Source organism: Drosophila navojoa, chromosome 5, assembly GCF_054131105.1.
Source record: "Drosophila navojoa isolate 15081-1374.11 chromosome 5, UAZ_NAV_1.0, whole genome shotgun sequence".
Classification (NCBI taxonomy): domain Eukaryota; kingdom Metazoa; phylum Arthropoda; class Insecta; order Diptera; family Drosophilidae; genus Drosophila; species Drosophila navojoa.
In genome coordinates, this window is record NC_142893.1 from 3,907,026 (window position 1) to 3,929,181 (window position 22,156).

The 22,156-nt window shown below is 41.2% G+C and overlaps 6 protein-coding genes across 10 annotated transcripts; 2 read left to right on the forward strand and 4 right to left on the reverse strand.

Moving 5' to 3' along the window:
• Nucleotides 1-425: 425 nt before the first annotated feature.
• On the reverse strand, nucleotides 426-7,770 carry Nop17l (PIH1 domain-containing protein Nop17-like). 2 transcript variants are annotated; one of them, XM_018104888.3, is made up of 5 exons: nucleotides 7,578-7,770; nucleotides 3,012-4,441; nucleotides 1,727-2,939; nucleotides 1,498-1,651; nucleotides 426-937 (listed from the first exon to the last, which is right to left on the reverse strand). In XM_018104888.3, exons 2-5 carry the CDS (start codon nucleotides 4,234-4,236, stop codon nucleotides 698-700), a joined length of 2,832 nt encoding a protein of 943 aa, XP_017960377.1. In that variant the 5' UTR covers nucleotides 4,237-4,441; nucleotides 7,578-7,770; the 3' UTR covers nucleotides 426-697. The 2 variants fall into 2 exon arrangements, with proteins under 2 accessions (XP_017960377.1, XP_030242325.1); XM_030386465.2 differs by lacking the exon at nucleotides 7,578-7,770 and adding an exon at nucleotides 6,695-6,788.
• Nucleotides 7,771-7,877: 107 nt separating this feature from the next.
• On the forward strand, nucleotides 7,878-11,191 carry sax (type I BMP receptor saxophone). Of its 2 annotated transcripts, XM_018104891.3 has the most exons (8): nucleotides 7,878-8,037; nucleotides 8,552-8,669; nucleotides 8,823-8,858; nucleotides 8,964-9,039; nucleotides 9,108-9,766; nucleotides 9,824-10,234; nucleotides 10,308-10,533; nucleotides 10,594-11,191. In XM_018104891.3, exons 1-8 carry the CDS (start codon nucleotides 7,971-7,973, stop codon nucleotides 10,741-10,743), a joined length of 1,743 nt encoding a protein of 580 aa, XP_017960380.1. In that variant the 5' UTR covers nucleotides 7,878-7,970; the 3' UTR covers nucleotides 10,744-11,191. The 2 variants fall into 2 exon arrangements, with proteins under 2 accessions (XP_017960380.1, XP_017960381.1); XM_018104892.3 differs by lacking the exon at nucleotides 8,823-8,858.
• A 533-nt stretch (nucleotides 11,192-11,724) lies between these two features.
• TTLL12 (Tubulin tyrosine ligase-like 12) lies at nucleotides 11,725-13,783 on the reverse strand. Its single transcript, XM_018104890.3, is given in 2 exon segments — nucleotides 11,725-13,357; nucleotides 13,360-13,783. Coding segments are annotated over 2 exon segments (1,887 nt in total). The 5' UTR covers nucleotides 13,679-13,783; the 3' UTR covers nucleotides 11,725-11,789.
• Nucleotides 13,784-13,970: 187 nt separating this feature from the next.
• On the forward strand, nucleotides 13,971-16,760 carry puml (pummelig). 3 transcript variants are annotated; one of them, XM_089261892.1, is made up of 3 exons: nucleotides 14,119-14,555; nucleotides 15,265-16,322; nucleotides 16,429-16,760. In XM_089261892.1, the coding sequence occupies exons 1-3, from the start codon at nucleotides 14,475-14,477 to the stop codon at nucleotides 16,460-16,462; spliced, it is 1,173 nt and encodes a 390-aa protein (XP_089118018.1). In that variant the 5' UTR covers nucleotides 14,119-14,474; the 3' UTR covers nucleotides 16,463-16,760. The 3 variants fall into 3 exon arrangements, with proteins under 3 accessions (XP_030242317.1, XP_089118018.1, XP_017960398.1); XM_030386457.2 differs by lacking the exon at nucleotides 14,119-14,555 and adding an exon at nucleotides 13,971-14,112 and having other exon boundaries at nucleotides 15,265-16,760; XM_018104909.3 differs by having other exon boundaries at nucleotides 15,265-16,760.
• Nucleotides 16,761-18,114: 1,354 nt separating this feature from the next.
• On the reverse strand, nucleotides 18,115-19,660 carry cathD (cathepsin D). Its single transcript, XM_018104911.3, has 2 exons — nucleotides 18,624-19,660; nucleotides 18,115-18,544 (listed from the first exon to the last, which is right to left on the reverse strand). The coding sequence occupies exons 1-2, from the start codon at nucleotides 19,524-19,526 to the stop codon at nucleotides 18,284-18,286; spliced, it is 1,164 nt and encodes a 387-aa protein (XP_017960400.1). The 5' UTR covers nucleotides 19,527-19,660; the 3' UTR covers nucleotides 18,115-18,283.
• A 126-nt stretch (nucleotides 19,661-19,786) lies between these two features.
• On the reverse strand, nucleotides 19,787-21,959 carry zda (peptidyl-prolyl cis-trans isomerase zonda). The gene is made up of 7 exons (XM_018104910.3): nucleotides 21,753-21,959; nucleotides 21,142-21,660; nucleotides 20,997-21,079; nucleotides 20,786-20,927; nucleotides 20,552-20,719; nucleotides 20,250-20,480; nucleotides 19,787-20,161 (listed from the first exon to the last, which is right to left on the reverse strand). Exons 2-7 carry the CDS (start codon nucleotides 21,652-21,654, stop codon nucleotides 20,084-20,086), a joined length of 1,215 nt encoding a protein of 404 aa, XP_017960399.1. The 5' UTR covers nucleotides 21,655-21,660; nucleotides 21,753-21,959; the 3' UTR covers nucleotides 19,787-20,083.
• Between the last annotated feature and the right edge of the window lie 197 nt (nucleotides 21,960-22,156).

A 22,156-nucleotide genomic window follows, 5' to 3' on the forward strand; every position in this document is an offset into this window, starting at 1 on the left:
TTAGTACCGGCAGCCAGTATATGGTATATGTAAATAGCTTATACACTATGAATGCTTGTGTGTGTATGTGTGTTTGTGTATGTATTGCATATATGCACTGTTAACTATTGATATTGTTTAGTTGCCATTTGTAATTTGCATTTGCTTAAACTAATTTTAAGGGAGATTTCTTGTTAATTAAATTTGTACACATATATATGTATGCGTGAGGAGCTTGTGTATATTCAGATGGTAATGCGTGTGTTTATATGAGCTAAAAAATAGTATTACGAGAACTTTGTAATTTAACAATTTGTTTCCAATTTCGGTTTTAACCAAATTAAATAACAATTATATTTATGCATGTATATAACCATGTACACGTAGGTGAATTTATATATTCCTTTTATCATTTTGATTTTCTTGTTTGCCCTGATTTATAATTCATTATTATTATTATTATAAATATATGTACCTAAACAATTCGCAATTGTATATGGTTATTAAATTGAGCGCCTGTTTTCTGATAAACAATGTTCACCACATTTACAATCAAAAAGCTTTCGTTAAAAAAAATAGTAATAATAACAGTACATTTATATTGTTGCTGTATATAATTAGTTTAATAAATGTAGCTTCAAAAATTCCATGGAAAACCTGCCTCGAAAAATAACACATGCACAGTTTGCTGATCAAGAGTGGCTTGAGCTCAGCTGCTTTATATATTGGCAGCATCCTGTGCCTCCTCCTCCTCCTCATCATCCATTTCAAACATCATGGCATTCTTGGCATCAGCCTCATTGCGTTTATTTGAGTTTTCGTTGCTGTGATTGTTTTTATTGTTAATGGAACCATTGGTCAAGTCGAGTCCGCTATCGTGCAGCGATTGCTTCTTGTTATTCTTGACATGGGGATGATTATTGTTGTGTTGCTTGAAATACTGTGCATTGGCAGCGGTCTGAAAGGTGAAGAAGAGATAAGGATTAGTTAATTATAAGAATCTATGATTTAATTTATCCAATAATACAAAGAGCAGAGATATTATCTATTCTAAAATAAGCACTTTACTAGCATTCCCCCTTCATCATGCCTAACTAACTCAAACATCATCATTACTCACTTAACTATTCATTTAAAAATTCCACGCGATTTGCAAGTAAATTGAAATATTTCTTTATCATTCCGAACTTTGACCTTAAGCTAATAGAGCTGGGCGGATTTAACTGGAATCGCAATAAGACTGCTGCAAACTGGTTGATGCCCGGCTTTACTTTAAATTATCGCATTTAGTTGCGAATTAATTTGCAATTTATGTTAAATATTTAACTAGCTTACACACGTAAGAGACTACTTATTCGGAATTCCGAATTCCTGACCAGACAATAGATAATTTAACACTATGGACTAGCACTGGCTGTAGATCAAAATCAATATTTGCATTCGCCGCACTAATTCAATTAGCTCCTCAAATCGGGAAATTAACAAGGTGTTGCCAATCAGTTGCTATCACAAGTTTACCTTGTGGGCGGGCTGCATGCCGTTGCCGTGTGCTGAGTCCACCTCCACGTAATCGACCGAGTCGCCCTCGCTGAGGCGACGCTGTTGGGCGCGCAATTTGCAATCGCGTCGCTTTTGATTCTTCTTGCGTTGGCCCAGTATGCTCGAATCAAGCCTAAAAATAGAGATGCGAATTGTTAAATTAAATGGAAATTGGTCGCAATTGAAAGCATTTTATATTTAGACGCACCTGAACACTTGCTTCATGATGTGATCATTAAATCTAACAGTCTTCTTGCAGCTCTCCGACAGACCTGCTTCGTCGCCACCTCGCTCCTCGGGTATGCTGCCAAACGATTGCGAGAACCCAGTGCCAGCCGCATCCACTGAGCACGAATACGTAGAGGAGCAATCATCAATGGATGAGCAGCTATCGGAGATCGAGGGATGTGGTCCGTAGCGACTGAAACGCTTCAAGATGCCACGTTGCACGCAGCTGCTACCAAGGCTGCTCTCATTGCATTCGGAGTAGCTGCGCTGCTTGCGATGTGGCAGCTTGAGCAAATCCATTGGCTGAGAGACGCTCGTAAAGCAATCTGAGGATCCATCCAGCCATCTTCCATCTTCCATCTTCTCTTTCTCCTTTTGCTCTTGTTGTTGCTGCAATTGCAGCTCAGCCTGCTGTTGCTGTTCCTGCAATTTCAGTTGTTGTTGTTGCTGCTGCTCTTTCTCTTGCTGCTGCACTTGCTCATGATGCTCTTGAGCCAATTTCAGATCCTCGCAGGCCGACTCGGAGAGCGAGCGTTGCTTCTTATTGCGCTTACGCTGCTTCTTGTTCAGCTTCTTCTGATGATGCAGCTGTTGCAACTCCTGCTGATGCTCATGCAGCAGTTCTAGACTGTCTAAGGGAGCTTCATTCTGTTGCGGCTCAATTGTCACTTCCAGTGCGTGCTCCACATCATTGTGATCCATGTTAATCTGTAGTGATTTCTCCGACACTAAGTCGCATTTCTCAATCTCAGCAACCTTAACCTCAGTTTCTTGATCATTATTGTTATTTTGGTGACCAAACACAGGATATTCCTTGAGATCATTGCTATCGGGTCCAGCCAGATAGTTAGGCAGCAACATGCAGTGCTCATTCATAGTCAGCCGCAAGACCACATTCTCATCGCCAGTATCAACTTCGACATGATCGATACGCAGCTCTGGCTGCACCCCATCGGGCAGCTGCATTAGGAACGCATAGTGGGTGGGATAGTAGCCAGTGCCCATGGAGGCAAATTGCAAGTGCAGGCTGCGTGCCTGCTGCAGTGTCTGCACCGAGTCCGGTTGCACATTCGTCACGTGCAACACGAAGACAATCACATTGTCCAAAATATTGCAATTAAATTGGGCGGGCAGCTGATAATGCAGATTACTCTTAAGGAATGAGCGAGGCGAAACAACGGCAGTGGGTGGGACTAAATAAACAAATCAAAGCGAAGCAAAGCAATTTAAAACAGATCTATATAGTATATATTTAGTTTACTTACATGCATTGGAATCATTTTCTTGATTGTGCTCACTTAGCTCAACAATAAGTTCCTTATCCTCAACTGGCGACCCGACATTCGAGTTGAGCTCGACACCGCTGTCCTCGCGGCTGAGATTTCGCACAGTATCGTGAAGGTTGCGCTCTTCACGAGGCGTGGAACGCACCACGGGCAATGTGATACGTAGACATCTGTGATCCGTGTCGAAGCGTGCATTGCCAGCCTTATCATTCACAGTGTAGGGTAAATCCACCTTCAGTTTGTATTTGGCCCCTTGCTTCTCGCTGAGCAGATAGACCGACTTTTCCGTCACATCTAGATGGCAATCGGCCGTGGAGTTAAGCAATGGCAATTCAATCTCAACGACCAGAGCACGTGGCACTGTAACCTGCAGCTTGGCATCGAGCTCATCCGTATATTCAGACATATCCACGTCATGGCTGTGCTTAATGCAGTATTTGGGCACTGCAAATTTCGGCACGGCCGTCACCTTTGTCTTCATTGGCAAGACCTTAGATTGACCGGCATCAGCTTCGGGCTTCTTTGGATACATGTGCTCCAAGGGATGCGGTTCCTTCTCCTCGGCTGTTGGATTGTTCGATAGCTTACGCAGCACACTGGGACGCGCCATGCCCTTGTAGTCAAGCTTGGGAAACTTGAGATTGGCACGATCCACATTTACATGATATTCCCGCTCCACGCCATCGAGAGCGGTATCGATGAGGCATTGACGGAACTGCGCGTTGCGCTTGGCCAAATGCAGTGCATCCGGATGGAAGATAACATCATAGACTTTACAAAGCTTGTTATTGGCATCGAGATCGTCGCGTGGCGGTATCTGGGCCAATGGAATGGACCAGCTGAGACCCTTTTGGCCAGTTTGGGAATTAACTGAAACCTCATTGTTGGGCCGCTCGACAACCTTGCAGCTTGCAATGTTAATGAAACATTTCAGCTCGCCATCAATTGATGTTTTAATCACAAAGCCCGGCTGGGGATGTATAAAGGTGACATCAACGCCACGCTCCTTTTCCAGTTGTGTTATCTCCTCCTCGTAGATTTTACGATTCTCCGGATCCTGGATTTCGTCCACGTAATCGAAGAACAACTTACGAAACTCCTCGTTCTTTAAAGCGTCACGAATGCGGTCAAACTCATCATTGGAAATATCCAATTTTTCATTACCATGGATCTTTGAGTGTTTATTACGAGTAGAAGCGGACATAGCTTCAGATCCTCAAGCTTGCACTCACTCTCACTAGCACTATCTCACTCTCACGCTCACTGACACTAGCACTTTAACGTAGTCACGCGCAATTCGATAAAGATCTGCTCTCTTCAACACTTGTTGCACTCTTTTAATAATTTTAAAGTTTTATTAACACGAATATTTGTTGGTTGCTGATGTTTTTGCTACGTTCGAGTGGGTTCTGAAATGAAAGAGAAAAGGAGAGAGAATGAAATGGTAATTACAGCTGATGCAATACACGCAAAATTGATTTTCGATAGAAGCCGCATTCTGACGTACGCAACACAAACACAGACACACACACATCCACATGCATGCATACACGTATGTTAAAGTCGATGTGTCGCTTATCACTCAATTGTCGTAGGTTTTCGATTCTCTAAATATATATAAGCAAACCCCCTTTTGTAATCTACACTCACGTATTTATATGATAACATTCAATACACAATTGATTTAATATAAAAATAAAAGCACACTCAATGTACAGCCAATACACACATACACTCTTACGCTCTATCTCATCACTAACCAGAGAACACATAGACCGGACACGTAGTGCAAAGCGTTTTGCACACTTATTTTCAAGCATTGGTTCCCAGACCGTTCGTATTTGCTCGGCTCCTCACTTTTTAGGCTTGTGCTACTAAAATATGGGAACACAAAATCATTTCTCTTCATGCGCTCGACCGAGATGGTCGATTGTTAAACAAAAGATCCCTCTATGCTAAATGTTTCCCTTGCTCTCTCTCTCTCTCGATGCTCTCTGCTCTCTCAAATGTGTATATGTGTGTATGCATGTGAGCACAAGCAGCAGCTCTGAGCTGCCAGCTCACGAAAATTGAAATTTCTTCGCAGCAAGAACCCATGCCTTCCCTTCTGTGTGAAGAGTATACCGAACTTATCAAACCGTTTGCCAAGCTCGTGCAAAATATGTATATGTGCTTTCGATTTTATTTGTGGAAAGGGTATGAAAGCGTTGGTGCAATGAAAATGCTTTCGCGACGAGCCTGCACGCACACACTCTCCCTTGCTACATGTACTATGAGCATTTGTATGCCTGTGTGCGAAGCTCTTGCTGCTAGTAGCAATTTTAAGTCCCAGCATTTGCATTTGGTTGATCTTGTGAAGTGCTCACATACATATGTATGTATGTATGTATATACATTTGATTGTGTGTGTATGAATGGGATCTGAATCGAACAATTATGGGATATCACTTGTAGAAGCATTTGTATGCCTATGTGCTTTTACATGTGCGTGTGTGTATGTGCCTGTGTGTATGCATGGGACGTGAACATTGGTGTGCATGTGTGTACGCATGGGACCTGTTCATATAGTTACATACATATACAGGTGCATGCCAATAAAAAAAAAAACTTCTAAAAAGAATTGGCATATGCACTTGTCACTTTAGTTATAAGCGCGCCTCTTCATTTCGAACCCAAAATCATTCAGACAATTCTTAGTTGAGGTAGGCAGCCAATGTTCACGTCCCATGCATACACACAGGCACATACACACACGCACATGTAAAAGCACATAGGCATACAAATGCTTCTACAAGTGATATCCCATAATTGTTCGATTCAGATCCCATTCATACACACACAATCAAATGTATATACATACATACATACATATGTATGTGAGCACTTCACAAGATCAACCAAATGCAAATGCTGGGACTTAAAATTGCTACTAGCAGCAAGAGCTTCGCACACAGGCATACAAATGCTCATAGTACATGTAGCAAGGGAGAGTGTGTGCGTGCAGGCTCGTCGCGAAAGCATTTTCATTGCACCAACGCTTTCATACCCTTTCCACAAATAAAATCGAAAGCACATATACATATTTTGCACGAGCTTGGCAAACGGTTTGATAAGTTCGGTATACTCTTCACACAGAAGGGAAGGCATGGGTTCTTGCTGCGAAGAAATTTCAATTTTCGTGAGCTGGCAGCTCAGAGCTGCTGCTTGTGCTCACATGCATACACACATATACACATTTGAGAGAGCAGAGAGCATCGAGAGAGAGAGAGAGCAAGGGAAACATTTAGCATAGAGGGATCTTTTGTTTAACAATCGACCATCTCGGTCGAGCGCATGAAGAGAAATGATTTTGTGTTCCCATATTTTAGTAGCACAAGCCTAAAAAGTGAGGAGCCGAGCAAATACGAACGGTCTGGGAACCAATGCTTGAAAATAAGTGTGCAAAACGCTTTGCACTACGTGTCCGGTCTATGTGTTCTCTGGTTAGTGATCTCATTTTGTCCCTCTCTCAGTAAAATTTGCCGGTTGCACTTTATTATTTTTGTTTTTGGCAATCGCGAAATTTATAATTACATAGATTATGTAACGAACACGAAGGCGGGCAGAATATAGACATGTGGGGCGGGGTATCGTTTTATTTTTATTATATAGTGAAAACGTACTGCGTAGTTTGCCGTTTTGTTGTGACCGTCGATTCGTATCAGTGTCTGTGTGTTTGTGTAAATGTTTGTGGCGCGAGCGAATAAGCATACAAACGCCGGCAAATATTTTGCAGGCCGTATGACGAAAGCGAATGGGGGAATAGCGGGGGCGACGATAGATAAGCAGTGGCAGCTAACCAACCACTTGCCCTCAATTGTTTTGTGTCTGCGTTGTTATTGTTCTTGTTTAGCGATGTTCTTTATATAAATAAGTGTATGTAATCTATGTATATGCGTTGCTAGTGTTGCGCAGCCGGACGAGATGGGATGTCAAAATACACGTATACACAGATAAACACAGGACAATAAAATGATAGAAAAGGGACAACAGCGACACACAAACACATGTTTGGGCTGCTTAGCGCGTGTATCCGTGTGTGTGTGTGCATGCGTGTTTATGTCTGTACACGCGCAAAAGAAAATGTGGAAAAATTATTACAGTTACGTGACCAAGGGGAGCACATGTATGTATGAAGGTTGTGCACACAAAATGCGGTGTTTGATCAATATCGATACAAATGGTGGGAGATTGATTGATTTTCTGCATTTAGTATGTAACCCACTAGACGAAACCGGTCCCAAATAAACCCAGCAGACGTTTACCAATCCCACGCCCACCGAACAGGATTTGTGGAGAATTGCACAGGCGCCGTTGCCGTTGTAAAATAAAGTTGACAATACGAATGAACTTGAGCACAAGAAGGAAAGTCAATGACCACTGAGCAGCATTTACCGCAATCAAAATTTACAAAAACAAAGTAATAGAACTAGTCTACTGATGCATTTTGTTCCAGCAACCACACGCATACATACAAGTAGAGAGATACACATTGTCCAAACTTACCTAAAAAATATATATACGTAAATACATACGTGTATGTACTTAGATACTTATTAACTTTTATTTATTTTAATTTTTTTCTGTTAAAATTACTGGGATATTGTCTTTGACGTTTTATTCAGATATTCTAGAAACTTTTCAGCTGATCAATTTTTTCCAGGCGAAGCAAGCTGAGGACCGGCTCAGTGTGACCTAAACAACTTAACGACGAGTGGCTTAAATAGTAAACTCCAACAACATTTGGTATTATTATTACAGTTTTAAGTATGGCCACCCAAAATTACTGCTGTTCACACAATCTGCAAATGTAAATAGGGTTTTTGGGTGACCACAGCCAGCAATGTATACCTGTTGGTGTTGGCTAACGTACGACTGTTAGTGTTGGGAAAAATAACAATGGCAATGGAGTCAAATTTATTTTTGGTTTTTCTGTTGTCATTTTTTTTATATAAAAATGCAAAAGGTGTGTTAAAATACGTGTTTAATTATCACTGAATGGATGTACAATACAAACGTGTTCACATAAACTCGACTGTGCGGTTAAAGGACGGCATATTGCCCCGACAAAATGATGCCTACGCGCTGCTTATTTGTTTGTGTGCATGTGTGTGTGTGTTGCACGACAATTTGTTTTCATATGCTACTGTTCTGACCAATTGCGCCGCGAATAAAGACAAGTCTGATACAAAATTGTCACGAAGTGCATCAAACAACATGAAAATAATGTACAATTACAAAAATGTGTATTATATAAACGCATTGAGGACTTATGTGGGCGAGCATAGCATAAAAGTGCATTTATAATCTACACACACACATGCAAACACAAACTTACTAACACATAGATATGCTTGCTTCTGATTTGTGTATACAAAAATGTTTTAGCGTATGTGTGTGCGCGCATTGAGTATTTCTAGCCTTTTGTACATATGTATTTGTGAGACTTATTCGCTGTGTTGTTTTTGTTGTTCTTGTAGCGGAAATAAGTGGACTTTTGCTAGATGAGCAACAGGATATGGATATGGAATTGCCGCCGCACATTAACGGCAAAGAGTTTCCAGCGATACCGCAAAACTCTTTATTAACGCATCCGAGGTAATTCAATTGAGTAGAATTAAAATGCATCAGTCAATGACTTCAATTAATAGCTAAATCAATACAATTAACATCTATTGCTATATGCTAATATCCCAAGACCCTAATATTTACGACCTACCCAATCTATTTACACGCTGCACTCCTTAATAGAAGACATGTTAAGAGTAAGCGACGCATGAAAAGAAGGTAAAACTCATTTGCCCGCCTGTTTAAAAAAGCTCCCCTCATGCGCACACATATTGCTTATATGCTTTGAATAATTTGCTAATCTTATATTTTTTGCATGCACAGATTAAAATGTTATGCGTGTGAGCCACCCTGTCTCGATCCGAATCAACACGCCCATACATGCCAGAATGCCATACAGGTGAGTAGTAGATAGAGAGTTAGTTGTCTAATCTGTCTGATTATTCATTTCCTGTTTCTCGATTGCAGTGTTGGAAATCGCGTACACGTGATGCCGTCGGCCAGGAGCTGGTGTCGCGCGGCTGCACCAAATCCCAAGATCAGCTGCCGTTAATTTGCAATCAGAATGCATTGAATAAGTTCAACGGCCCCTCGAAACGCAACACAGCAAAGTTCATAAATATCGTTTGCTGCGCAAGCGATTTTTGCAATGATGGCGAATTCCCCGAACTGCCGCCGTTCGTCAGCGGCGATGTTGTGATCACAGCCGACAGCAGCAACTTGAGCAAAATGATCGCTGCAATTTTGGGACCATTTCTAATCATCACACTGATGGGTGCTGTGGCGGTGTACTTTATGCGTCGCAGCCATCGAAAGCGACTGGCGGCAACGCGCATTAAACAGGATCCCGAATCGTATTTGGTTAATGATGAATTGTTGCGCGCCACAAGCGCAGGCGATAGTACTCTGCGTGAATATCTACAGCATTCGGTTACTTCCGGTTCCGGTTCAGGGCTGCCATTGCTGGTGCAGCGCACACTGGCCAAACAGGTGACCCTGATTGAGTGCATTGGCCGCGGCAAGTATGGCGAGGTGTGGCGTGGTCACTGGCACGGCGAAAGCATCGCCGTCAAAATATTTTTTAGCCGTGACGAAGAGTCGTGGAAGCGTGAAACCGAAATCTATAGGTTAGTTAACACTTTCAATTACTCTGAGCTTTTACTTACTAATCTCAACTCTTTCAGCACCGTTTTACTGCGCCACGAGAATATCCTAGGCTTCATCGGCTCCGACATGACCTCTCGCAATTCCTGCACTCAGCTCTGGCTTATGACCCACTACTATCCTCAAGGCTCGCTCTTCGATCACCTGAATCGCAATGCACTTAGCCACAATGACATGATTTGGATTTGCTTATCGATTGCAAATGGACTCGTGCATTTGCACACTGAAATCTTTGGCACTGAGGGCAAGCCTGCCATGGCACATCGCGACTTGAAATCGAAGAACATATTGGTCACGGCTAATGGCACCTGTGTTATAGCTGATTTTGGTCTAGCTGTTACACACTCGCATGTTACGGGACAGTTGGATTTAGGAAATAATCCAAAAGTAGGCACTAAACGTTATATGGCACCTGAAGTATTGGATGAGAGGTATTGCCGACTTTAATTAACTCTTTTGATCATTGAATAGCTCAACTAATTTCGTTTCATCTCAACTCTTTAGCATCGACATGGAATGCTTTGAGGCACTGCGTCGCACTGATATTTACGCCTTTGGCTTGGTTCTGTGGGAGGTGTGTCGCCGCACCATTTCGGGTGGTATTGCCGAAGAGTATAAGGTGCCCTACTATGATGTGGTGCCCATGGATCCCAGCTTTGAGGACATGCGCAAAGTTGTCTGCATTGACAACTATAGGCCGTCCATACCCAACCGCTGGAGCTCAGATTCTGTGAGTATAAGACACATTATGCACTATGTTACCATATAATACTAACTATCTCATCTACAGCTTCTGGCTGGCATGTCCAAGCTAATGAAGGAATGCTGGCATCAGAATCCGAATGTTCGCCTGCCAGCGTTGCGCATTAAAAAGACTATACATAAATTAGCTTCCGTTGATGAGAAGATACGTTTAGACTTTGATGAAGTGTGCGTTTAGTAGTTGGTTTAGTGTTTAGACAGTTAAGTTATAGTATTTAATTAACCTTAAGCGACATTAGTTGAGTTCATTTTGCTAGCAGGCTAAGTTTCATTCATCTCTACATTATATATTGAAGTTTCAATTTTCATTTTAATCTTTTTCGTTAGTCTGTAGCTTCATGAATCGATATTTAATTTTGTGCCTTGCAAATTGCCTTAAATGTAAACAGAAGAATAACTAACTTGACTAGAAGTATCAACTTTATAAGTTATGCGAATTGCCTTCATTTATACTTAAAACTTAAATCATTTTCATTTAAAGTGCCATTACAATTAAGAATTGGTAAATAGCAAAACGCGAAAACATTTTATATATATATATATATATTTATAAATAAGCTCACTTTTTACGTCATACACCTATGAACACACTGAACACTGAACGTAAACAGCTATCTAAGCAGCTATATTGTTTCTTTTCTTATCAAAACTATGATAGAGTTATTGAGAATGTAAGCAATTGTAGACACATACACACAAAAAAAAAAAAGAAAAAACATCAAAAAACAAACAATCAAACACTCTCAACAACACATACACATGAAACATATTGCGCACCTAGTTAAGTGAATAGTTCCCAACTACATATAGAAGATATATATACATATATATTTATATATATACAATACTTCGTATACTGTACAAATGAGCGCTATTTAAGTTGTATATGTAGTTTACAAATGACTTTTAAGATACTATCAACAAATAAAATACAACCTAATTATTAAGCAAAAAAGAAAAAAAAAAAAAAACTCATAAGTAAAGTGAAAGGAAAACAAAAATCATTTAGTTAATTGAGAGATTTCCTAAAGAGAATTAAGTTAAATAATATAATTTTCGATGATTTTAAATTTATAACGGAGAGTTTATTATCAAAAACAAATTTGTATTGTTCCAGCATACATGTAAACTGTTGTAATCGTTTCTGATAAGGGCTTCGGTGCACTTTGTATGAATTACTAAAGTTAGCATTTTGAATACTTCTTTATATATGTATATCTATATTTATATGTTTTGATCCTTTGGTGTTAGCAAACGGAAGGTCTTGTCGTTCTGCTCGTCGAGAAATAGCAGCTTGAAGATGTCATTGAAGAAATCGGGATAGTAATCGCAGGCTCGCTTGCAATCGGGTGTCCAATTGATCTCCAACAGCTTTGGCTGCATGTCCATCTGCGGCTCCGTCTGCTCCCGGCTCGGCCATGCCAGCATTATATCGGCAGCATATAGTGCTCGCGACTGGGCACAGGGCGCTATGCCACAAGGTGGTGGCTCCTGGCTAGCGCACTGCAGCACATCGTGCAGCATTTCACAGATGACATCCTCCAGAGCGGCCCAATCGTATTGTGGATATTGCTCTTGCCACATGCTCAAGAAATCATCGCATGGTATGTGATGCAGCTCTGCATCCTCCTGGTAATTCATTACCGTATAGTGCTTCTCGTAGTCGTCAAAGTTGTCCAAGGAGAAGGCGTGATTGGCAAAGCGCAAAAAGAACTTGCGATGCACGTAAGCCTCTAGGGGCTTCACTCGCTTCAGCAGCACCACGTAGCGCACATCGAATTTGACCAATGCATTGATTTCCTTACGCTTGAACAGCACGGGGCGCTCAATGTATTTTTGGGCTATCTTTGGTCCGGTTATAGGCAAACGCACAATTTGCTTAATGTTGTTCGTGATGAGGGTATCGAGACCACGTGCCAGATTCCAGGGCTTGATAATCCAGTGGTTATCCAAACGCTTCGCTGATCTGCACTGAAAATAGGCCACGAATTCCTTCAGCTCGGTGGATAAGTTGTATGTGGTAGGCAGCCAGGCCGGATAAGTCTCCAACGTAGCCGCATTATGATGTTCTTGAGCGGCACGACGACCCACAATGGCCAGAAGATCCTTGATGGTTATCACATACTCAAAGGGAAACTGGTTTACGAACTTGTGCGGCGTATCCCTAGCGAGCTCGGCAAAATTTTTGTAGTGACTGGTGAGCCAGAGCACATCCGCCTCCTCCGGGCTGTCGACTAACACAAATTCAGGCGCTGTTAGATGCTCGCGTAGTACATCATATTGAGCGTAGACCTTTAGGGGATCACAGCGAGCAGGTGGAGTAGGTGCGGGCAAGGTCTCATCCTCGTGTGGATACGATTCGGGTATGTGGCCACTGGTAAAGTAATCAGCACTTGGCTCTACTTGCAGGAAGCTTTCTCCGCTTAAGTCAGTCTCCCTCCAGGGAAGCAGTAAAGCGGGGCGCTGTGGCGCATCCTTGGCCACATATTCAGCAAAGTCTCGAGTTACTGGAGTACCCTGAACCGAATCCCGTATGGGAAACAGTATGCTGTAGGTGATGTGATTAGTGAGGTACAGCAGTGGCACCAGACGGAAGTTTGGCTCGTCCGAATGATTGACCGCGGAACCAACTTCATCCATCACATACCAAATAGGCAGACGCTGTTCGTCTGTCAATCCTTCGCTGGCAATGGTGTAGGCATGACAGTATCTCCATATACGTGCCATTACCTTATCGATGCGTTGTTCATGCTCCAGATCAACACCCGTGATGGCGCACAATCTATCCGTCGCTCCAATTGCTGGCGTGCGGTATTCCAGCGAAATGTCCAGGCATGATCTATTAGATATATAGCCGTGGGATCATTTGCCTTGATGCCCTGCTCGCGTGCTACCTCCAAAGCAAATGCTGGTTTTCCATTGTCATCCTCGTCCTCCTCTTCATCATCCTCATCGTAGTCGATGAGCATTAACTGCAGAGCTTCGCCAGCATCGAAGATTTCCGTGCAAAGCTTGCGATAAAGTGCTGGCCAAAAATGCACAGGAATTGCAGCAGATTCTAGTTGCGGTTTGTGCAGAGCCACAAATTCATTGTATTTGTTAATTCCATCCATATTGTCTGCGAGAACGTTGTAAAGGCACTGCCTTCGACCGGCAAATTCACATGGCTGGTATATTTCCTTTTCATTTTGACATTAAAATATACTATCTAGTAACTACTGAATATGCTAAAGAGAAGGACTAATAAATATTTAAATTTTATAATATAATAATCAATATCGTTAGGTGTAAGAGGAACTGAAAAATATTAAATAACAGTTTGAAATTATTTACAGATATGGTATTTCTGGCACGGGAATTTAACAAATGAACCTGATTATCATTCATATTGTGTACTCAGTTAATTCAAACTAGTTCAGCTGTTGAACTGTGGTGGTATTTTTTTTTCAAATTCCGTTGCGATTTGCTTGGCAAATTTAATACCAAAAAACGAACATATGTCAGGGCTGCGGTAGGCCGAACAGCTGTTGCTCCAGTCAAATTTTTGGTGAGCTCATATAAATAAATGACAACAATATACAATTTCACCATTAGACAGAAATTACACTAAAGTGGCGGCCGCATACACAAATACATCCATACAGAATATCACATACTATCAGCTGCTAGCTTAGAATAAAAATTCATAGTCATCACAACTCGACACTAAACGAGCCGTTTACTGACCAACAAAAAAGGGTTAACTTGGCCTATGCAATATTAACAAAATTCGCGCAAATGTTGCAACGTCGCAGTCATTTGCTAGTATTAATTATTGTCACTCTTCTGGCAAACATTCAAAATTAACAACAACTACAAAACATCTGAGAGAAAATACTACGAGAGAAAATTTTTTAAAAATATACTCAAATGAGTGGCACACTGTCATTGCCAAACCAAGCCGAAGGCCCTGCAGATGCTCCGCTAGAGGCTCGGTCAATGGACGTTGAGGTAAGCGAAACGATAACGAAAAAGGATTTCGAATGACTTTGACACAATTAAAGCCGCAAAGGTCAAACAATAAGTTCTCAATGCTGGGAAATTTAATATACACATGTGTGTGCATATATACAAACTTACATATCTGTGTATATATACATTCTAACATACATCAATACATACATATGTACATAGTTAAATGCGCAGTTGCTGTGGGCGCGATCATTGTGTCCGTTAGGTAATCCACGCCCATTTGGCGGCACTTCCGCGTATGCCATAGCAGCTGTGACGTACGTATGTATGTACATATATAAGCACATACAGCTGTGTGCATATGTATATATGTGTTTGCTATTGCGTTTGTAAATGAGAGTATAATAATACTCCATTTTCGTTAGCTGCCAAGTATAACAATAATAGTATAGTATAGTATAAGAGTGCACTTCAATAATATAAGTTGCTGTAAACTCTTGCTGTTGCTTTGCTATAGAAATGATGTTCCTTGTCTTTATCACGATATTTATATTTGCTTATGTCTAATCATATCAGATATTTTTCTAATCATAGACAAGGAAAGGCAATATCGAATGCTGCATTTTTCACAACAAAATTCCCTTTTACATTTGTGTAGACAAACAATTTGACAAATTAGATAATAATAGTTATGTTTTTTGTGTAGTCAAATTCTCGTATTTAATTTCTATGAAAAATTACATTCTAGGTTTCGAAAACTAACGGCTTCAGCCTATGGCAATGGTGGCATAACTGGACAGCATCATCGCCAACCATGCTGCGGGCCGTAGAGAAGAAGATATTATCATATCTGAAGCTGCCCTACCGCGGCTTCTTTGTGGACATAGGCCCGGCTGTGGGCGATGCGGATAAGATCTGGACGGTGAGCATGAATACAGAGTCGAAGGAGGTGCCGCTTGTGTTGCTGCACGGCCTCGGCGCTGGTGTTGCCTTGTGGGTCATGAACTTGGATGCCTTTGCCAAGGATCGTCCTGTCTATGCTATGGATGTACTCGGCTTTGGACGCAGCTCCAGGCCAATGTTTGCTAAGGATGCCTTGGTCTGCGAGAAGCAATTTGTTAAGTCTGTTGAAGAATGGCGTCGCGAAATGAACATCACTGATATGATATTGCTGGGTCACTCCATGGGCGGTTTCATTGCATCCAGCTATGCCCTGAGCTATCCGGAGCGTGTTCGACATCTGATACTGGCCGATCCCTGGGGATTTCCCGAGAAACCCGCCGAGTCGACGAATACCAAACAGATTCCACTGTGGTTGCGTGCAATTGCACGCGTTCTGACGCCACTGAATCCGCTGTGGGCGTTGCGAGCTGCCGGCCCGTTCGGCCAGTGGGTGGTGCAGAAGACACGGCCGGACATTATGCGCAAGTTCCAGAGCACCATCGAGGAGGACATCAATCTGTTGCCCCAGTATATACACCAGTGCAATGCCCAGCGGCCGAGCGGTGAATCGGCATTCCACAGCATGATGCAGTCATTTGGCTGGGCCAAGCATCCAATGATTCACAGGATCAAGGATGTACGCAGCGATATACCCATCACATTCATCTATGGCTCACGCAGCTGGATCGATTCCGCATCCGGTGAGAAAATCAAATCACAAAGGGGCACAAATATGGTGGACATTAAGATCGTGACCGGTGCGGGGCATCACGTGTATGCTGATAAGCCGGACGTATTCAATCGCTACGTCAACGAGACCTGTGATATATACAAAGTCAACAAAGGTGAACGACAGCTGCAACAGTTGCCGCAGCCGGTGTCAGCAGCGATGCAGATGATCCACGGCCCAAATGAATCGGATGAGGAGCACGATGTGCCCAATCTGAGTACAGCTGCGGCAACTGTGGAGATCAAGCCCGAGGCGGATGCTGCCCAGGATGTAACATCCACAACAACAAAGGATGCAGTAGCAGGAGCAACACCAACCGTGGCGACATCAGCTCAAACACCGAAAGCAACAGCTAAGACAAAGGCCAGCAAAGGTGAAGAGTCAACGAATCCAGCTGTTGATTTGGCCGATGTGAAGCGAAAATGAGAGAATGCGCAATGAATATTCTTGCCGGCCTTTAAATTATTATAAATGTTGCTCCACCAACAATGTGTCTATTATTAATATTATTATTATTTTTTTAACTTAATTATTAGCTTGTTTTTCGTAGTATTAAATGTTGTCTTATCTTAGTCGCTCGTTTAGTTTGTTATTCTCTATTGTCGCCCAAGTCCAATCACCCAATCATTTCTTTCCCTTGTGCCTCAAGCCAATGTCGATGCGTGATTCAGTGCTCGCATCTGATTAATTACGCGTGCTACAATATTCTGTACAAAGTTCAAGAATTGTTCTATTTAATAATCATTTGTGATAAATCATTTGTTATTATATATTCCTTATATAAAGCGTACGCCTAAAAGCTCGCTTTTCCCTAAGAACTCATTTCCTATCAGCCGTTTGACGTAGGTTCAGCCCACACGTGTGGGTCTGCGTCAGTCATCGACCCAATCCAAGGGGTCTAGAAAACAAAATTGATTTAACTTTTAGCTTAGCTCATCTCAATTAATCAAGCATTGCAATCTACAAGCAAATACGGGATTGTACTTAAATTGATTATTTCATAGGCAAAATCAATTCATTCGAATTTTATTCATAGAGCAACTCAGTTGCTGGGTTAGTTGCTAACTCATTTTTTATTTAATTAGAGCCAAAATGAAGCTCCCATTATTTGTGTTTAATTTCATATTTCTCTCGATTTTGCAGTTATACTCCCTTTTCTTTTATGAGTTCACTGTCTTATTAAGTTTCTTTTATAATATTTTTCTCACATATCAGTTTTCTCTTTCATATGTGATAACTCGCTCTCTTAGCCTACGATTTCTCCACATAAAAAAGCTCTTTATCTTAAATAAGAACTTTCCCTTTCTCGAACAAGAACTTTCACTCTCTCTCAAATATCAACTGTCTACCTCTCACTCTCTTATATTAGCTCCCTCTCTTTCCCTTTCTATTCACTTTCGCCCCTCTATTCAATTCTCACAAATTTATCTAGATGTCACAAATTTTAATCAAACTATTTATAGAACCTAAGTTTAAGTGCCTTGTTGCATAGTGTTAATTATATTATATTATATATACATGTACATACACGTTTGTTTAGCAATTTATTTTCCAGGCTTTGTTCTATCAGCAATGCTCATTGTAATAAGCGCTCGGCATATAAACAAATTTATGTACATATATGTGTATACAAAATAATTGAAGAAATCAAGTGTTTTAAACCATATCAGATCTGTCTGGTCGCCATCCAATACGAGCACACACAGCGATTTGCTCTCTTTCAGTTGATTATGCATTGGCAAGTAAATATGTATATGTACATATATGTATATAATAAATTAACAAAGCTGTTGACTATATACAGAATTATCAAAGAATGTTAAAAAACAAAAAAAGTTTGCCACTTGATAAGCAACGGTCCATGACTAACAATAACAAAACAAAGACAAAGGCATATTTTTTTTTTTACATATTTATGAACTATATATTATGATATTTAATTTGTTTCTCGAATTGCAAGAAAAGTCTTTCGAACTACACGAATAATTTCACATGCTCTGGATTACAAGTACAATGCTTTTTTTTGGTGCCTTTTGCATTAGGACGTAAGTATATATAAATGAATAGGAAAAAACTGATTATTTCAGACACAGCTCTACTTGGCATCGGCAAAGCCAACACGATCGTTGCCCATGTCGAACTCAGTATAGTATTTGCCAATGAAGACATCGCCCAGAATCCAGAGGGGACCATTTGGTGGTGGTATATCCATGCCCATGAAGCCGGACAGGCAAATAGTTTTGCCCATTTGGGCAATTCGCAAAATGTAATCCTTGCCCTCCAGCTCAAAGGTCTTGCCACCTAGCACGAATTTAATGACCGGCAAATTGGGTATCATGTCACAGGAGACGACGTACTGGTAGAGTAAACAAATATTAAATTTAATACCTCTTTATATACACATATTAAAAGTTAAACGTAAACGGCATTCTTACCTGTCCGCCCACAATGGGGGTGCCACCAATAGCCTGATTGATTGATGTAGCCTCGGCAGCAGGTGCGGCAATTAGCGAGGTGCCCGTATCGGCAATCACCTGGCAGCCACCTTTGCACAGCTCCACATTGTTTATCTGAGCGGAATCCATTTTGATTTGCCAGTAGCCCTTGCGTGTAACAGGCAAATATGTGAAGTCGCCAGTATAATGCTTGGGATCGGAGCCACCGAAAATGATTTCGCCTCCTTCGGGTGCCTTAGGATCACGATTTAAGTAGAATGAAAACACCGGCTGTGCGATTAAGCTCTGCTCGAACATGTTGTAGAATGGTGGCTTAACACCATCCACCGATATCGAACTGTAGCCCAATCCAAGGATACCGTCGAATTTAGCGGCGACAAAGACCAAACCAGGTTCACTCAGTGCTTCGGCGAATGTCTGACCCTTGATGTCCAAGCCGGCAATGTTGACTGTATCGGTGGATAGGTAACCCGAGAGACTGCCCGAGCCATAGTGTATGTCGAATGAAGTACCATTTTTGTTGTATGTCGACGACTTGCTGGCATCGTATTTATTGTGCATCAGGCAAGCAATGTTGGTCAGGTGACATTTTTTGGATGGCACCCAGAGATTAGAGGAGCCCGTATCGAAGACAACCTTGAAATTCTGAGGTGGTGTGCCAATCGATATGGGGCCGTAGTATTGGGCATCCAGGTAATTAGAGAGTGGTTCGGGTGAATCACCGGCGCCATATTTAATGCGCAATTGATGCAACTCGGTGCCGACATCAGCAAAATGCCGGCGCACAGACTGGAATTTGGTTAACGGCACTCGCAAGAGTTGTGGCTCTGCGGCCCAGGCTAGGGCCAGGCAAGCAGCAATTAGTAGCAGTGTCTTCTGCATGACTACTGCAAGTAATTTAAATGCTTTAAGTTGGAAAATTCGCTCCCGACTGATTGGTTTGGAATCGTTTGTGTTGCAGTAAATTAAATATTTGCAGCGCAGCAGTGAAAATGATTCAGCAAACAAAATGTACTAAATTTGACCTGAAATACTAGTGCTGTGATACCAGGGCTGAATAGCATTTTACATTCTGTAACAGAATTTGTTCGTTTATTGTACTTGATCAATTTTATAATTTTTGATTAAATCTGATACATCCGTTTGTTCTCAAAAGGCTTTTGTAATCATATATATTTATATATATATTTGCAATAAATTGTTGAATTTAATCTAACATACGATATCCAAAAACCGTAGCTCTTTGACTTATTGTTACTTCTTAAAGTGTGCTTGGTAATCCTTCTCTGTGCATATAAAAAGGGGTATCTTTATAAGCAACCATTTTCCAACGTTGATAATTTTGATATAGATATATAGATAGATCCTTTTCAAAATGCATTAGAAATTGCTTAAAGTACCGACTTGCAAATTATAGTTTATGTTCTCTTTTATCCTGTTCAGTACTTGTAGCGGTAAATAGCCACGCCCGCTACGCCTATTAAAATGGTGCCCATTAGAAATCCAATTAGTTTCAACTGGAAGAGAAAATCGAAGATTAGAAAACAAAACAGAACATTTAATAAAACGGGAATGCCAGCAATGCGTTTTTCTTTTTCAGCTTACTTTTGAATTATCTACCAAGGGTGCTTTCTGTCGAACGTTGGTTTTTTGCTCCATTTTCTTGGCCTGACCTAACATTTTCTGGTACATTTCTTTTTCATTGTGCTCATCTCGGCGCGCTTTAATAAAGAGTCTAGCCAAATCTGACTGTACCGATCGATTATCCGGCTCCAATGTCGCAACCTTCTGCAACAGCTTGATTGCCCCTTGCGTATCATTCTTGCCCTCGAGCACCTGATAACGAGGCAAGTGGGAGATAAAGCTGTGTTAAGTGCCACGTACACAATAAGCGTTATTCAACTCACCCTGCCCTTTCGATACAGGGCCTTGGGATTATTGGGCTGGCAACGCAGCACATGCTCCACAGACTGCAATGCAGCATCGTAGGCGCCAATTTTGATTTGAGCCATTGCCAAATTATTGTACACAATCAGACGATCTTCTAACAGGCTTTGCAGATCACTGTTCGATAGCTTTACAATAAATTTGAAAAATATATGATTATATTGTTGCATTATACATTAATCATCATAAATTACCTCCAGATCTTCTTTGCCGAATTCCGCATCGGGATCACCATCGCGATTATCCAAGTAGTCAAGGGCGCGTCTATACAGATGTATTGCGTTATTGTATTCCACACGTTTGTAAAAGTAATTAGCGCGCTCTTTTTTCCTCGCACTGCATTTCCAAAAAAATTAATTCAAGTGACTATCATGATTTTTTAAATTATTATCTCTTATATATTACCCATATTTACGCAGCACATCAAAAGATTTCAAATCTGCAAAGTCTTCGTATTGAACATCAACCAGTTCTAATTCGTAAATCAGCTGGAATTATAAATAGATTTACATATGTCATTTTCTTATCTCTAACGGATCGTTGCACTTACATTAGCGTTGGGTGGTATAACAGTTTCAGGTGGATTTTCAGTTTTAAGACCGATGGTGCCATAGCCGAAGCGTTGATCGATGCTAACTTGTGCCACTTCGCCAACATGCATCATTGGCAGCACCATGTCCAAGCCCTGGACCACCTCGAAATCGCCTACATGACATTGGAAGCGCTCTTCTTTTTCCACAACAGTGCCATCTTCCAGCTTTCCAGTGTATGTTATCGTTACCAGATCACCGCGATTGGGCCGCTTGGCATTAGCGGGTGCCTTTTTGATAATGCGCTTGATTAGCTGCTTATTTCCCAAAATATCGCATTCCATTTCATCATCTATATCATCCTCCTGCTGTTTTGCATTGTCCTCGCTATTGCTACTACTTTGCACGGCAGCCGAATCGGCTTCGGATGTTTCGGATTCATTTACATGGGCATGGGTTCCACGAATATCGTTGGTGTCATCGGCATTGGTTAGGTCTTCGAAGGAACTGCTGCTAGATTTTTCGATGTCCATATTAAGCTGACGGATTCAAGCGTAACACATTGAAACATGGAAACATGGAACAAAGGGCAAATAACCCAACAAATTTGGCGACTGCCATCGGTACTCACTCTAAATGTAGTGCAATTTGGTACTAATTGTGGATAAACAGTCAGTGGCGTTAACTGTTTTGTAAGTGCTAAACTTTCAAACGGTTTGCGCACTGAAACGACCCAACAATTTTAGAAACTAACAAACTATTTGAAATTATACAGTAAAATTCAGGTTTGGGAATGATTACTTTCACAAGTACGTTTGACATTTCACATTACCAGGGTTGCCAGCATCGCACGATTAAAGTGCCACGGACATGTAACTGCAATTTTATTAAACTTGCTAATATACAATACTTTAATTAATACATATGCTGAATTGCAAATTTATGTTGTATTTATAGGTAATATTGCAATTTAAAATAGTCTTAAAAAAAAAAAAATACCAGACTTCATTAATTGTTGCATTTTGCTTGATTTTA